The sequence below is a fragment of the Cucurbita pepo genome, chromosome LG01, assembly GCF_002806865.2.
Source record: "Cucurbita pepo subsp. pepo cultivar mu-cu-16 chromosome LG01, ASM280686v2, whole genome shotgun sequence".
Classification (NCBI taxonomy): Eukaryota; Viridiplantae; Streptophyta; class Magnoliopsida; order Cucurbitales; family Cucurbitaceae; genus Cucurbita; species Cucurbita pepo.
The window spans coordinates 20488943-20504052 of record NC_036638.1 but is presented as its reverse complement, the minus strand read 5'-3'; the positions used below and the strand labels follow the sequence as shown (position 1 = coordinate 20504052).

Genomic DNA, 15110 nt, shown 5'->3' with positions numbered 1-15110 from the left:
GGAGGCCGAACCTCCACAAGTTTGCGTATTATTTCAAACCACCTCAATTTCTCCATTTTTATTTTTTTTATTTTTTTTTATTTTAGCATTTATATCTATGGATAATGTTTTTGGTCTTCATAACACTTACACCTACTACATATCCAAATATAACATATTCAATATTTATTCAATTATTATTATTTTCTATGTTCATCAATGTCAGTTATTAAATTCAAACATTTGAAAAAAAAATTAATATTAAATTATATAATTCATTTCAGCTGATAAATATTGTGGTCGCTTTAGTGGGAAACCACTATTTGAATTTATAATATTTTTAAAAATAAATGGGAGATTGATTTATATGGTGTGTGGTATATATTTAATACAATAAAATATTTATTTTTAAAAAGTAATATATTTAAACCACCTACTCAACTAAGTTCCCACTCCCACTAGTGTATCCCTTTTCGACTTCATCTCTCTCATATTAAATTCCATCATCTCACTCTTTTAAATATTTTAAAATTAAAATTTATTACCTCTCCTATATATATATAAATAAATAAATAAATAAATAAATAATCTCCGACCTTTATATTCTAATTCTTGCCAATTGTTTCAATTATTATTCTTGGTGAATTTTTTTTTCAATATCGTTTTTGTAATATAATAATTTTTAAAATTTTAAATTTTTATAAAATATTTTTACTAAAACAAATGTAAATAGAAGTATATTAACTTTTTTTGGAATTGTTGGTGGTAGCAAAGTAATAGTTGTCACTTTCCTTATTTTTCCGGAATTTTTAAAATACAAGTAATATTAAAAACAAGCCTGACATAGCCTGAGAACAAGGAAACTCCAACCGAAACTAGAAAAAGAAAAATAAAGAATAAAGAATAATTAAAATAGAAATAAATAAATAAATAAATAACAATAACAATTATGAGACTTGACTGAATGAAATTAAACTGCGGAGAGATCCCCGGTTCGAGAATCTATCGTCGTCTTCTTCTCCTTCAAATTTTATTTCTATATATATAAACCAATTATGTGTTGATAGATGCCAGCTTCCCCATCTCCGGACTTGCCTCAACAGACCTTATGGAAGTCCAAACCACCGCGCAACCAGGCCGCCTCGACCGCCTTAACTCCGCCGTCGCCAAAACCTGGATTGGTAGGCGGTTCAAATTAACCGAAAGAAACTCCAATTTCACCACCGAGCTCCGCGCCGGCACCACCACCTTCTTAACCATGGCCTACATCTTGGCTGTCAACGCCTCCATCCTTGCCGATTCCGGCGCCACCTGTTCCCAATCGGATTGCGTCCCTCTCTGTTCCGACCCTTCCATTTCCATCCCCAATTGTTCCGGGTCGAATCTCCGACTCATCCAACCCGATGGGTCCTGCATGTTCGACCCCGTCAATCCCGGCTACGCCGCTTGCCTCGATCAAGTCCGTAGAGACTTAATTGTTGCGACAATTGCTTCGTCGCTAATTGGTTGTGTTATAATGGGCGTTTTCGCGAATCTTCCTCTTGCTTTAGCTCCGGGAATGGGGACTAATGCTTATTTCGCTTACACCGTCGTCGGGTTTCATGGCTCCGGTAACATTTCTTACCAGAGCGCCTTAACCGCCGTTCTAATGGAGGGGTTAATCTTTTTACTCATTTCCGCAATTGGGTTTCGTGCAAAATTGGCGAAATTAATCCCAAAGCCAGTTCGAATCAGTTCCTCTGCCGGAATTGGGCTGTTTTTAGCGTTCATCGGATTACAGAGTAGCCAAGGAATTGGTCTAATTGGCTTCAGCCCATCGACGTTAGTGACACTCGGAGGCTGCCCAGAAGCCTCCCGGGTGTCGGTGTCCCCCGTGGTGAGTTCCGGGAACGGAACGGTAAGTCTAATGGCCGGAGGAACGGCTTCCGGCGGAATACTCTGTTTGAACGGAAGAATGGAGAGCCCAACTATGTGGCTGGGCATAGTGGGATTCGTGATAACTGCGTATTGTATGGTGAAAAACGTAAAAGGGGCTACGATTTACGGGATCATATTCGTGACGGTGGTTTCGTGGATTCGAAAAACAAGTGTGACGGCGTTTCCAGAGACGGCGTCAGGGGAGGCGGCGTATAAGTACTTTAAGAAAGTTGTGGATATACACACAATTAAAAGCACAGCTGGAGCACTAAGCTTTAAGGATTTAGGGAAGCCCCACTTTTGGGAGGCGATGGTCACTTTCTTATACGTGGATATTTTGGATACCACTGGAACGCTTTATTCAATGGCCAGATTTGCAGGATTTGTGGATCAAAATGGGGATTTTGAGGGGCAGTATTTTGCCTTTATGTCTGATGCTACGGCCATCGTCGTCGGATCATTGTTGGGGACTTCGCCGGTGACGGCGTTTATTGAGTCCTCCACGGGAATAAGGGAAGGCGGCAGGACGGGGCTGACGGGACTGACGGTAGCGGCTTATTTCTTTCTGGCCTTCTTTTTTACTCCGTTGTTGGCGTCGATTCCGGCGTGGGCGGTAGGGCCGCCATTGATATTGGTGGGGGTTTTGATGATGAAGGCGGTTGTAGAGATTGAATGGAATGATATGCAGCAGGCAATTCCGGCGTTCATGACGTTGATATTGATGCCGTTGACTTATTCTATTGCTTATGGTCTGATTGGTGGAATTGGGACTTACGTGGTGCTGCATGTACCGGATTGGGGTTGGGCTGGTTTGGAAAAATGTGGACTTGTGAAGTTGAGGAGCCATGTCAGTGCATCTAACGGGCAGCTCCTGGCTGAAGAAGATCCTGCCCGAAAATCTGTACAGCCCGAAGTATAGTTTTTAAAATATTTTATTCCATCATTGTTATAATTGTTTTTTTTTTTTTTTTTTTTTTTAATTTTGAAATATTGAAATGTTAATTATATATAGGTGTTACCTAGGTAGCAGCTACATGGGAACATAGTAGGGGGGACGGCCGGACAGACGCCAAAATGTTTTAGTCAAAGGATTTGACTTTCATTATTATTATCATTATTATGTTCAAATCAAAACCAACCTGTTACCACCTCATTCCTCACCTTTGACATTCAATTCCATCGTATAGTCATGTTCACATACCAAATCTGGCTTGTTTACACTGATTTCTTTGTATTTTCAAACGATAATTCCTAAAGTAAACCTATTCCACAATCGTTTTCAAAAATTGACACCAAACGCACAGTTCTTTTAACCTATACACCACGGGATTAGTTCAAGCCCTGAAATGAATGCTATCTACACGATTGTGTTTCGTACTTGTCATGATACCAGAAACGATGATTCTTGCGTTGTGGTCATGCCAGAGTGGAGTGGCGATTCGAAGGAAGAAGAAGAGGAGGAGGAGGATGCTTCTCCTTCCTTAACTTTCATGTGAGAGCCCCAAAGGCGAACCGAATCCGGACCCACACTTGACGGCGTTATCCAAACAAATTCATTTCCTGAGCAATCACTTTACAGCAATTCCTTTCAATTTAGCCTAAAAAAACAGAGGATGAAGGCATAACATCAATCAAATATGAAACAATGAAACAATGAAACAATGAAACAACGTTTAAGTTAAGACTAAAACAGTGAGATAGTAGTAGTAGGCGTGTAATATGCTGCAAACTATGGAAGGAATAGATGTTTTTTTGACACAACCACACGATTCTGGAATAAGGAAAGGGAATAAGGGGGAGGGAGTTGGGACACGGACAACAAAAGTGAGCAGAACATATTCTTGCATCAAGGTGTTCCATCTGACACAAAATTATGTGGCATGCGTGTTTTCTATTCCAGTTTTTTCTATCCCCAAGCAATAAAAGACCATTTTCGGAGGTTTTTGAGGCATCACACACAAGACAAGACATGGTCCACAACACAACTCAATGGTCTTCTTCATAACTGGGACACGTATTCAGGTTCTTGTCTGAAATGACACCATTACTATGCGTCCAAGTGGCTCCATATTTCCTGACACTCTAGGTAAAGATCCTACCCATCCCCCCTTTTCTATTATTATTATTAATGGTATCGACCTTGGCTTTGCTTTGCTGGGCTTTTCTCCTCCATTTGTTCTCTCTTTTTCTGCGTGTGAAAATAGAATATTGGTCACTCAAGTCACAACACACCCAGAGTAACGATGAAGCTACCTATGGCTGGCAGGCAGGTTGACATTGACAGAAATCTCAACCAACCTAGTCAATGAGTTGACTGATGTTATCCAAATCTACACTCATAAGTTCTACTCTTTTAACTTTATGCATGAAGTACACTGCTTCATGTCTCAACGTGTCTTTTGAAGTCAATGACACAGAAAATTTATCCCAACCATTTCTGGACAGTTCATGTACGATCTAACGAATATACTGAGGAGTATCAGTACTTGAAAATCCCAACATTCTACGTTAGTTTTAACGGCTAGATTTACCGCAAGAACAAAAAAAAGTCAAAACTAGTGCTTTTGGGCAGAGAACACACTAAAGCGTGGCAGTGACAGGCTTTTGTGTTGAATTTGGTGCGCTAAGTTCCAAAACAAGTGTCCGAGGTTGCAGGTGACAGTTTTAAGACATTTGGGAATTGGTTTTTTTCTGCTTGGAACTCCACCAAATTCCTCTTGCTAGCAAAATATTAGACCCTGTCTTATTTTTTGATGTGGTTTGGTTCATTGCTAACCAGATGATTTACACACTCAACACTGCAATACAACAAAGTCTAAACCACCCATCGGCTCAAATGGATACAATGGAGTGCCAAGTGGGTTTGTGTGGAATACCTCATGTGAGTCTCTCCCTTCTCAACCTTTCTAGTTCCTTGACCATCTGCCAATGTTCCAATGACAAAGAGGTTTCTCCGTAACTTGCAGACATCAGGCGACCTATCGTTAGCAACCTGCACAATAATTACAACCCTTAAGAGAACTATGAGCAAGACTGAATAACAAATGAATTATGAGATCCCATATCGATTGGGGAGGAGAACGAAACATTATTTATAAGGGTGTAGAAACCTCTCCCGAGCATATGCAATTTAAAAATCTCGTGGAGAAGCCCAAAAGAGAGTCCAAAAAGAATAGTATCTACTAGTTGTAGACTTGGACTTTTACATGAACATTTTGCAAGTAACACATGTACTACTTGCCTGCTTAAGTCTTGGCTGCCTAAGCTCCTATCTGCCTGCTTCGCTGCCACCAAGTCATTTTCTACAACCTGTAAGCCCAAAATTATGAATTTCAAGCACCAGAAGATAATTTCAAGAATCAAGTAAGTCTAAGATGTACCTGCTGCATTTCTGACTCAATGGAATGTGGCAATGACCTTAAATTAGATAAGTACCACCTCCATGCTTCTAGTGCATTCATATCAGTAATTGCGGAAGAACCTACAGATGAAGGTTGGAAAGGCACAACCAAATCAGCTGGCAAAATGTTGGATTTACCCTCTGACAAAATTAGCAATTGGACATCGGTTGTCATATCCATTTTGTAGTACTTGAAATCATATTCAACCTGGAGAAAAAGGTTTATTTAATCAATACAAGGACGAGGAGCAAGTAATTCAACCAAAAACTATAGAAAATATTTCATCTACGTGTATATACAAATAGGCTGCGCCAACACAGATACCTTTTGCGACTCCATTAAAGTTTTCAGCAGCCTTGCGTTTTCAACTCCAAGAGAATTCAGTGTCCCTATTTCCAGTTGTGTTTCATCAATCATCAAATGTGAACCTTCTGCCAGCTGAAGAACACCAGGAACCAATCTGTATTTTGTCAAGATATTACACCAATTATTTCAATTTGGATGAAATCAAGGAGAAGCATTAGCCAACTGTCAGCGTTATTTCTGTCTTACCGGTTTATCTCAAAATCCTTCTTCGGTGCCAGTGAAGCTGTATTTAGATATTCTACTGTGAGTGGTATATATTCCGTGAATGGAAGAAGACACTTGACAGTAAGCCTGAGCTGATTTCCAAAGATTGACATACTTTCGTTGTTAAAACCTGTGAGGTTTAGTGAAAGTTTACCCACGGCCAGGGAATCCACCCTAGCATGCACCTAATCAATAAATTTGTCCTTTAGGATTCAAACCCATACATGATAACATAGTGATAAAATTATTTAGACCAAGATTACCAGAACATAGAAGTAGAGACAAGTTAGGTAATGAATAATTAAAAGGAAATACCCTGACCTTGGATAGAAGATGCAACAACAAAAAGTGAGCTGCAACTCCATCATTGCCAAGAACAATGGTCAGGTGATTTAGTAGAGTGGTACGTATCTCTCGAATTAGATGGGTTGTTGGCTGTTACATAAGAATATAACATACGTACATAAGCGGTACAATATGAAAAAAGAAACAAAAACTACACTAGTGACAATAAAAGAGGTCGAAAGGACAAATCAGACATCACTTGTAGTTATAAAGCACCTCTAACACATGGAAAGTTTGGAAGTCATGAACGGCAAGTTTCCTGTGAACAACACAATGGAGACACGGTACCTATAACAAAGTAGAAAATTGATGCTATATTAATTTATCTAGAACCGCTCAAGATCATATAATTCTTTGTTTATGAGTCACTTCCAGAGGTAGCTAACTAGACAGAGGGAAATGATGAAAGAGTTTAACATGTATCAATACCCTGTCGGGAGGAAATTGAACCGATAAGTCCTCACATAAACCATTTGAGAACTCATCGTCGTCATCCTTGTCAACTTTTTGCTCTGTGCCAAGGGTAATGACACCAATAAACTCAAAAACATCATTCAATTTCAACTCAGACTCCACAGTATCATACATCTGCAATATAGATAGATATGCTGAGAATTAAGAAACATTTCCAACCCCACAACACACTTGATAATAACAATTATATTACAGCCTGATTCAGGATATAGAGTGGGTACTTACCTTAACTAGACAAGGAAGAAAATTTCTTTCAGCATTGTTGACAGTGCTTAGACTAGATACAGCCACAGAGGAAATATTTGGAGACTGTAAGCCGGGCGAAAGTTGTTCGTCTTTCTATGAAATGAAAGAGATGATAACAGAAGAATAAGTTAAATTAAAATACACCAAGAGAGGTAAAACAGCAAAACGTCCAACAATATACAAGCATTCTGTTTGATGTTCATTATTTGGTATAACCTCTTTATGAACAATGAAACAAGAATATAAAGTTTGCATCTCATTTTTCTATTGTGAAAGGTGCTGTGCAAGTTAACTTCTTAAACTCCAAAAGATGATACTCAATCTGAAGTAAAAACTACTGACAGAGTAAAACTAATAAACGTTTAAAAAAAGAAGATCGCTCACCATCTTTTTCGCACAGGAAGAACTTTGAAGCTCATCACTTGAAGCCTGTGATTTAAATAAGATGTCAGAAGGCAGCAGCTGCTATTCCCTTTATTATAAAACAGAGAAACAGAGTAACTAATCCCTACATAAAAGTGATTAGAGCCAGAGTAGTGCACAACAGACCAAAGCGCCGCAAAAGAAATTGAATAATTAACAAATCTATTATTTCAGGAGAATAAGCAAGCTACAAGCTGTTTACTAAAATTATTTGAGCTGTCGTGCTAAATGTCAGAAATCTCTAAAGGCACATGAATAAATCTAATAGATATAAATACAACAAGTACTGAACAAATACAGATTGAAGAAGCAATTTATGATATATTTGGTGTTGATGGGGTCATGGATGAAATGAACAGCTAAAAGTTTAAAATAAAACGAGAGCAAGTGATAGAGGAAAAAGTACAAGCAAGTCCATAGGATCGACAGAATTTTCATCCAATCTGCAACGCTTTTGTTTGTTTTCAGATGTCCCCTCAGCACTCTGATTGATCTCTCCTAAACGCGAGGATTCTGTCCAAGAATTCTGACCTGGAACCTAACCAAAATGATAAAGAATGCACTCAAAAAAATGCCATCAAGCACACACACAAATTCAAAGGGAGAAATTTTGCAGGAACAGCTTACAAAGAAGGGGTAATTATTGAAAACTCACAGGCACACAGTACAGCAAACGGCGTTCCCAGATGCGCATATCCGGGGAAATTCCTGTCGGGCATTGAGAAGAATCCGTAAACTTGGTGGTTTTCCAAGTGGAGCCATCCTTCACAATACCAGAGAGAACCTTAACAAACAACAAAACAGCAGTATCTTAAACAGAAAATTGCTTAGTAGCAGATAAATAAAATTACCTTGTAAGCGCCAACATAAAACTCATTTCCCAGCATGTCTTGAATCATTCCCTTGAACCGAACAAGACAGTTGGGCTGAACCCATTTAACGCTTGAAGCGTTCAAAATTGGAACCTACGGAAAGCTACTCGTCAAATGATCGATTCGAAAACCTAATGACATTAAACCCTTAATTCTTACAGAATACTAAGAACGCGAGGAAAAAAGTTAACGAGCTCAACTGAAAATCCTCACACAAGAGCATCTAGTGATTTGTGCGAATGAATACCAATAATAGAAAAATGAAATCCACTGCTCAAAAACTAGATAGCGGGGAAGAATTTGTTCGTCTTTTTAACAAATTGAACAAACACTGAAAAAAACATTCCAAACACAGAACATATGAACGTAAAATTGGAAGTTGATTGAACCTTAGATAGACCATCTTGGTCAAAAAGGAAGTGACGAAATGGATCGAGCGCTCCCCAGTCCTTGCCATCAAAAGACGCTGGATTGGAACCCGATGATATCGCCTGGTCGAAGGTTGATCTCACAGCACCAAGAGGGTTAACAAGGAAATCGTAGGGTAGTCCAACCATGGTTGCACGCTCTCTCTCTCTAGCTCTGTCTCTATCTCTCTCCGAACCGACATGTTCATTGGACATCCTAAATGGAAATGAAGCAGATACAGTCTACAGATATTTCCCGCCAAATCAAGGAGCTTATGCCTCTTCGTTCCCGCCATTTTCCCTCCATTTCACATTAGACCTCACCAGCCGGGTAAACAGTCCTGCACCTTACCAGCCCGGCCACCAGTTCACATTGGACCTGAGCTGGGCCGCCAGTTCACATTGGACCTTACCAGCTGGGCCTCCAGTTCACCTTGAACCTTACCAGCTAGGCCCTAGATCACTTTGGGCCTGACTAGCTGTGCCGTAAGTTCACCTTGAACCTGACCAGATGGGCCGCCAGTTCACCTTGAACCTAACAATCTGGGCCGCAAGTTCACCGTACACCTGACAATCTGGGCCGCCAGATCACCTTGGACCTTACCAACTGGGCTCCAGATGACATTGGACCCTACCAACAGGGCTCGAGTTCACCTTGGACCTTACCAACTAGGCCTCCAGTTCGACATGACAAGCTAGGCCTTCAATCCACATTGGACCTGACCAGTTGGGCCGCCAATTCACCTTGGACCTTAAAAGCTGGGCCTCCAAATGACATTGGACCGAACGAACTGGGCCTCCAGTTCACCTTGGACCTTACCAACTGGGCCTCCAGTTCACATTGGACCTGACAATATGGGCCTCGAATTCACATTGGACCTTAAAAGCTGGGCCTCCAGATGTCATTAGACCGTACGAACTGGGCCTCCAATTCACCTTGGACCTTACCAACTGGGCCTCCAGTTCACATAGGACTTGACAAGCTAGGCCTCCAATTCACATTGGACCTGACCAGTTGGGCCGCCAGTTCACCTTGGACCTGAAAATTTGGGCCGTCAGTTCACCTTAGACCTTACCAACTGGGCCTCCAGTTCACATTGGACTTTACCAACTGGGCCTCCAGTTCACATTGGACCTGACCAGTTGGGCCTCCAGTTCACATTGGACCTGACCAGCTGGCCTCCATTTCGCATTAGACCTGACCAGTTGGGCCTCCAGTTCACATTGGACCTGACCAGCTGGGCCTCCATTTCACATTAGACCTGACTAGCTGGGCCTCCAGTTCACATTCGGCCTGAGCAGCTGGGCTGCTAGTTCACATTGGACCTGAGCAGATGGGTCGACAGTTCACCTTGGACCTGACCAGATGGCGGCCAGTTCACCTCGGCCCTGACAATCTGGGCCACCAGTTCACCTTGGACCTTACCAGCTGGGCCTAGAAATGACATTGGACCTTACCAACTGGGCCTAGAGATGACATTGGACCTTACCAACTGGGCCTCCAGTTCACATTGGACCTGACAATCTGGGCCTCAAGTACACATTGGACCTGACCAGCTGGGCCTTCAGTTCACATTGGACCTGACCAGATGGGCCGCCAGTTCACCATGGACCTGACAATCTGGGCCACCAGGTCACCTTGGACCTTACCAGCTGGGCCTCCAGATGACATTGGACCTTACGAACTGGGCCTCCAGTTCACATTGGACCTGATAATCTTGGGCTCAAGTTCACATTGGACCTGACCAGCTGGGCCTCCAGTTCACATTGGACCTGACCAGATGGGCCGCCAGTTCACCTTGGACCTGACAATCTGGGCCACCAGTTCACCTTGGACCTTACCAGCTGGGCCTCGAAATGACATTGGACCTTACCAACTGGGCCTAGAGATGACATTGGACCTTACCAACTGGGCCTCCAGTTCACATTGGACCTGACAATCTGGGCCTCAAGTACACATTGGACCTGACCAGCTGGGCCTTCAGTTCACATTGGACCTGACCAGATGGGCCGCCAGTTCACCATGGACCTGACAATCTGGGCCACCAGGTCACCTTGGACCTTACCAGCTGGGCCTCCAGATGACATTGGACCTTACGAACTGGGCCTCCAGTTCACATTGGACCTGATAATCTTGGGCTCAAGTTCACATTGGACCTGACCAGCTGGGCCTCCAGTTCACATTGGACCTGACCAGATGGGCCGCCAGTTCACCTTGGACCTGACAATCTGGGCCACCAGTTCACCTTGGACCTTACTAGCTGGGCCTCCAGATGACATTGGACCTTACCAACTGGGCCTCCAGTTCACATTGGACCTGACAATATGAGCCTTGAGTTCACATTGGACCTGACCAGCTGGGCCTCCAGTTCACATTGGACCTGACCAGCTGGGCCGCCACTTCACCTTGGACCTTACCAGCTGGGCCTCCAGTCACCTTGGACCAGACCATCTGGGCCTCCAGTCACCTTGGACCTGACCATCTGGGCCTCCAGTCACCTTGGACCTGACCATCTGGGCCGTCAGTTCACCTTGGTCCTTACCAGTATGGCCTCCAGATGACATTGGACCTTACCAGCTGGGCCTCAACTTGGACCTGACCAGCTGGGCCGCCTGTTCACCATGGACCTGGTCGTCAAGGCCGCCAATTCACATTGTTCCTTACCAGCTGGGCCTCAAGTTCACTTTGGACCTTGCTAGCTGGGCCTCGAGTTCAGATTGTACCTTACCAGCTGGGCCTTCCTCCAGTTCATATTGGACCTTACTAGCTGGGCCTCCCTCCAGTTCACATTGGACCTTTCCAGCTGTTCCTCCCTCCGGTTCACATTGGACCTTAACAGCTGGGCCTTCCTCCAGTTCACATTGGACCTTAACTGGGCCTCCAGTTCACATTCGACCTTACCAGCTGGTCCTCCAACTTTCAGCCCAATTATGTCTGAAATGCAAAAATTAATTTAGCTTGAGATTGAATTAAATTAATTTACCTTACCAGCTGGTGCCTCAAGTCAATATAGCATAGTTTAAATTAAACTATAGATTGATTTCTTAAATTTTAAAGTTGTATTTAACCAGTATTAAAATTTTAAATAACATTTAAAATATTATCAACTATCTAAAAAGTTTTTAATTCTTAAAAATAGTTCTCATAAACAGTGATATATTCTAATTTTATTAAATTTTAGACTTTTAATCACAAAACTAATAAATGATTTAGTTAAATAATGACGTCATTAAAATCGTCAAATTACAGAATGAAGAAATAGCAATGAAAATTCGTTAAGAGAGTGCCTGTACTTTAAGCTTGCCGCCCAAGCTTTTCGCACTCTCAAAACGCGTAGCACCGTCACAGCGCAGCACCTGCAAATCCAATGTGGACTCAAATGGTCAAATTGTGGGTCCATCCATTTGAACAGTAAGCATGACGTGTCCCAGCTCCCCCACTCTCTCTAATTCACACGCTCTCACGCGTCACTCTCATATCCCACCTCAACTAACTTCTTTTTTCTTCAACCACTTCGTTGCAATAACTCGTGAAATTTTCATCAATTTTAAAAAATTAGTAATAGTTATTTAATTTGTTAAAAAAAACCTAAATTATTCCATATGAATTTATATAGTCAAAACAAAAATAAATTTATAATCATTCAAGTCAATGCACTTGAGAGAGAGTAGGTTGTGAGCCTCACACACAACACAGATAACGGGCGACTCTCAAGTGGTGCGCCATCCGATTATGTTTGGGCCAAGTTAGAGAAGTGTCATGATGCGACCGAGGAGGACGGTGCATCATCCAGCATATCAAGAGTGTGCATTGAAGCTAAGTCGAGACATACACAAAATTCGAGAGAACGAGGCAAAACTAGTGTTGAAGACAAGCTCGAAGAGGGGTCGGGTAGAGCCCCGAGCTATAACCTCAAAAGTCGGGGTTTCAATATGAATTTTGGCATGTGGCTTGAGAATTAAGTCTCTCTATATGAAAGATGAAAGCTCACCAAATTTAGTGTCAATTAGATATCTAATGGGCTATGCACAAGGTCGTATGCTTGCTTGTCTAAAAGACGTCTACTCGAGAAGGATTGAAAATGCCTCAAATGTACTATAGACATGGTGTTGGCTCTCCCCCCCCCCCCCCCCNTAACAGGCAGCTTCCTATGAAAATGATCTTTTAAGGATAGTACCGGACGACATAGGTGTGCCGGTATTGAGCCCCAAGCCATTTGTCGAATGTTGAATTATACACCCGTTATCTAGAACGTATGTCGTAAATAGTTTATCATGGACACGGGAGAGTCCAATGCTCGAGAAAACGAGGATGGATGAATGTTTGAGTTATCTCAATGAGATGATCGACACGCGGGTCAGTTCCCCAATGGATATATCCAAGCAAACCAAGATGGACGATGCGTCCCAAAACATGGGATGGTACAATGATGCATGGATCGTGTTTTTGGGAACCTATATGACAATGAGATGCAACGTTAATTGTGTCGCACACGATTGAACATACACGCATGAATGACATGTGTAGCCGAATAAGTTTGGATTTCACACAAGTTGGCGTTTGGTTGGCAAAGACACACCTCGCCGACGGACAAACGAAGCCACGAAACCAGGCAAAAAATGCGAACAGGGCTTGAGTCCACCTTAATGCTTGTCGTGAATGTATCAAGAACACGACGCCGCACGGTTGAAGAAGTACGACGGTGACATAGTGCAACTTGTTTATTATTTGAACTACAAAATATACATATTCTTAAAATTAAGCCTTTAAAATTGAATTATAAATTCCCACCATTCAAATAAAATTGAACCTCAAGACTTTTGTACCACTTATAATCATAATAGATTAGAAATCAAAGCTCCACTAAAAACCTTACAAATAAAAAATAAAATAAAAATAAAAGAAATAAAAGTTTGATTTTGAATCAACCTCCCTTCACCACGTGCCTGAATCCCCAACACAAGAGCGTGAAATATGGCGCGCGTCTTGCGAGTGTGCTGCACATTAAATAAATTAATTTAAAACAAAAATAAAACCATTGACCTTTTCAACCAAAATCGCCTCCTTTTTTAATTGACCATTTTCATTTCATTTCATCACTATTATAAATCCCCCACCAAATCGAACCATTTCCACATTCACTTCACATCTCCCATTTCTTTCTTCCTCTCTAAGCTTCCACCTTTCATTGGGTTCTTCAATGGCGAACCTTTTCAAGCTCTCCAAATGCATCTCTGTTTTTGTTCTCATTCTCTCCCTCTCTGTTTCTTCTTCTTCTTCCGCCAGATTGTTGCGCGATCTTTCTCTCTCCCCCGCCGCCTTGCCGGACCTGAAACTTGACACTCCGGCGGATCCTACGACGGCGCTGGCAGTGGAGTATGGGGCTTTGCTTCTTGGGTTTCTGCCGAAGGGGGGAATTCCGCCGTCGGGGCCGAGCAAAGGGACCAACAACCTCAACAGTTAGAATTTTTGCAGGGTTTGTGTAATGCTAATCATTTGTTAATGTAAAATGTAAATACGCATTAAAAAGCGATGTAGATTAAGGGGACCGATCTGATGATATTTCATTCATTGTTTCATTATTATGTAATTATTTATAATATTAATGTCTACGGATTAAATTTTCTGTTATTAATCTAAAATTTGTGTACATACTTCGTTGCATATATAAAGCATTGATTTTTATATAGTTTTTAGAGGTTAGTATTTGCAGGTGATATGATAAGAATGTGGGTGGTCGAGAAAATCGAGTAAAATGAAGCTCAAATAAGAAAACACATGTTGACATGCTTAAAGAACAGAAAGAAAAACTTGGCCTCTGCTATAATTATAAATATTTTTTCCCTTATAATTGTGAAATATAAAAACAGTAATGTATTTTCAACGGTTTGGACCCCATTTATGTGTAAATTCAACGCCTTGATTCAAACTCTATTAAGACCTTGTTTCTAAAAGTGTAAGACAAAATGTCAAGAACATATATCTAATGATGAATATAAAGGACAACAAACAAAATTAAATAACATTCAATTTCTTATGTTTTCATCTTTACTACATTTTAGACTCTATATTTTCATTGGGTCCATTACGTTTTTTTTTTTTTTTTTTTTTTTTTTTTTTTTTTTGGNAAAATTATTTAAAAGTTCTTTTTGGGAATAGGTCTGAAAATTTTGAAACTAAAATTGGATTTGTACCCTAAACCCTAAACAATTGGAATGCTCAGCACAATATAAATTTTGATGTTCATCAAACTCGTAATTAACATTTCATTACAATTTTTCTTTCTCGGGGGCGAGATTCCGGACTTGATTTGCGGGAACTAAATTCCACACCTATCCCACTATGATTTTCCATACGTCATTTTAATAAAGTAAAAAGCTTTTATTAATTAACTTAAATCATTAACTATCAACATGAAATTTCTATTTAAGCAGAAAGCTTTGAGATTTTCCTAAAATACCAAAATAAGATTTTA

At 41.1% G+C, this 15110-nt stretch overlaps 2 protein-coding genes across 3 annotated transcripts; one reads left to right on the top strand and one right to left on the bottom strand.

Annotated features, from left to right (window-relative positions):
* Positions 1-923: 923 nt before the first annotated feature.
* Positions 924-3098, top strand: LOC111811103 (adenine/guanine permease AZG1-like). 2 transcript variants are annotated; one of them, XM_023697836.1, is made up of 2 exons: positions 924-2809; positions 2920-3030. In XM_023697836.1, exons 1-2 carry the CDS (start codon positions 1088-1090, stop codon positions 2977-2979), a joined length of 1782 nt encoding a protein of 593 aa, XP_023553604.1. In that variant the 5' UTR covers positions 924-1087; the 3' UTR covers positions 2980-3030. The 2 variants fall into 2 exon arrangements, with proteins under 2 accessions (XP_023553604.1, XP_023553610.1); XM_023697842.1 differs by having other exon boundaries at positions 925-2809; positions 2909-3098.
* Positions 3039-8883, bottom strand: LOC111811094 (mini-chromosome maintenance complex-binding protein-like). Its single transcript, XM_023697825.1, has 15 exons — positions 8617-8883; positions 8207-8320; positions 8011-8118; positions 7762-7893; positions 7317-7361; positions 6912-7025; positions 6642-6800; positions 6429-6500; positions 6189-6302; positions 5850-6052; positions 5622-5757; positions 5277-5504; positions 5138-5205; positions 4773-4888; positions 3039-3494 (listed from the first exon to the last, which is right to left on the bottom strand). The coding sequence occupies exons 1-14, from the start codon at positions 8848-8850 to the stop codon at positions 4774-4776; spliced, it is 1842 nt and encodes a 613-aa protein (XP_023553593.1). The 5' UTR covers positions 8851-8883; the 3' UTR covers positions 3039-3494; position 4773.
* Positions 8884-15110: the final 6227 nt, after the last annotated feature.

What these genes read in the sequence shown, in the direction of transcription:
- LOC111811094 (XM_023697825.1), bottom strand. Translation starts at nt 8,850, where the DNA reads ATGTCCAATGAACATGTCGGTTCGGAGAGAGATAGAGACAGAGCTAGA. An exon ending in CTTCCTGTGCGAAAAAGATG is followed by an intron (nt 7,026 to 7,316) that starts GTGAGCGATCTT and finishes TTCATTTCATAG; the next exon opens with AAAGACGAACAACTTTCGCC. An exon ending in AAACTTTCCATGTGTTAGAG is followed by an intron (nt 6,303 to 6,428) that starts GTGCTTTATAAC and finishes CTTATGTAACAG; the next exon opens with CCAACAACCCATCTAATTCG.
- LOC111811103 (XM_023697836.1), top strand. Translation starts at nt 1,088, where the DNA reads ATGGAAGTCCAAACCACCGCGCAACCAGGCCGCCTCGACCGCCTTAAC. An exon ending in GAAAATCTGTACAGCCCGAA is followed by an intron (nt 2,810 to 2,919) that starts GTATAGTTTTTA and finishes GGTGTTACCTAG; the next exon opens with GTAGCAGCTACATGGGAACA.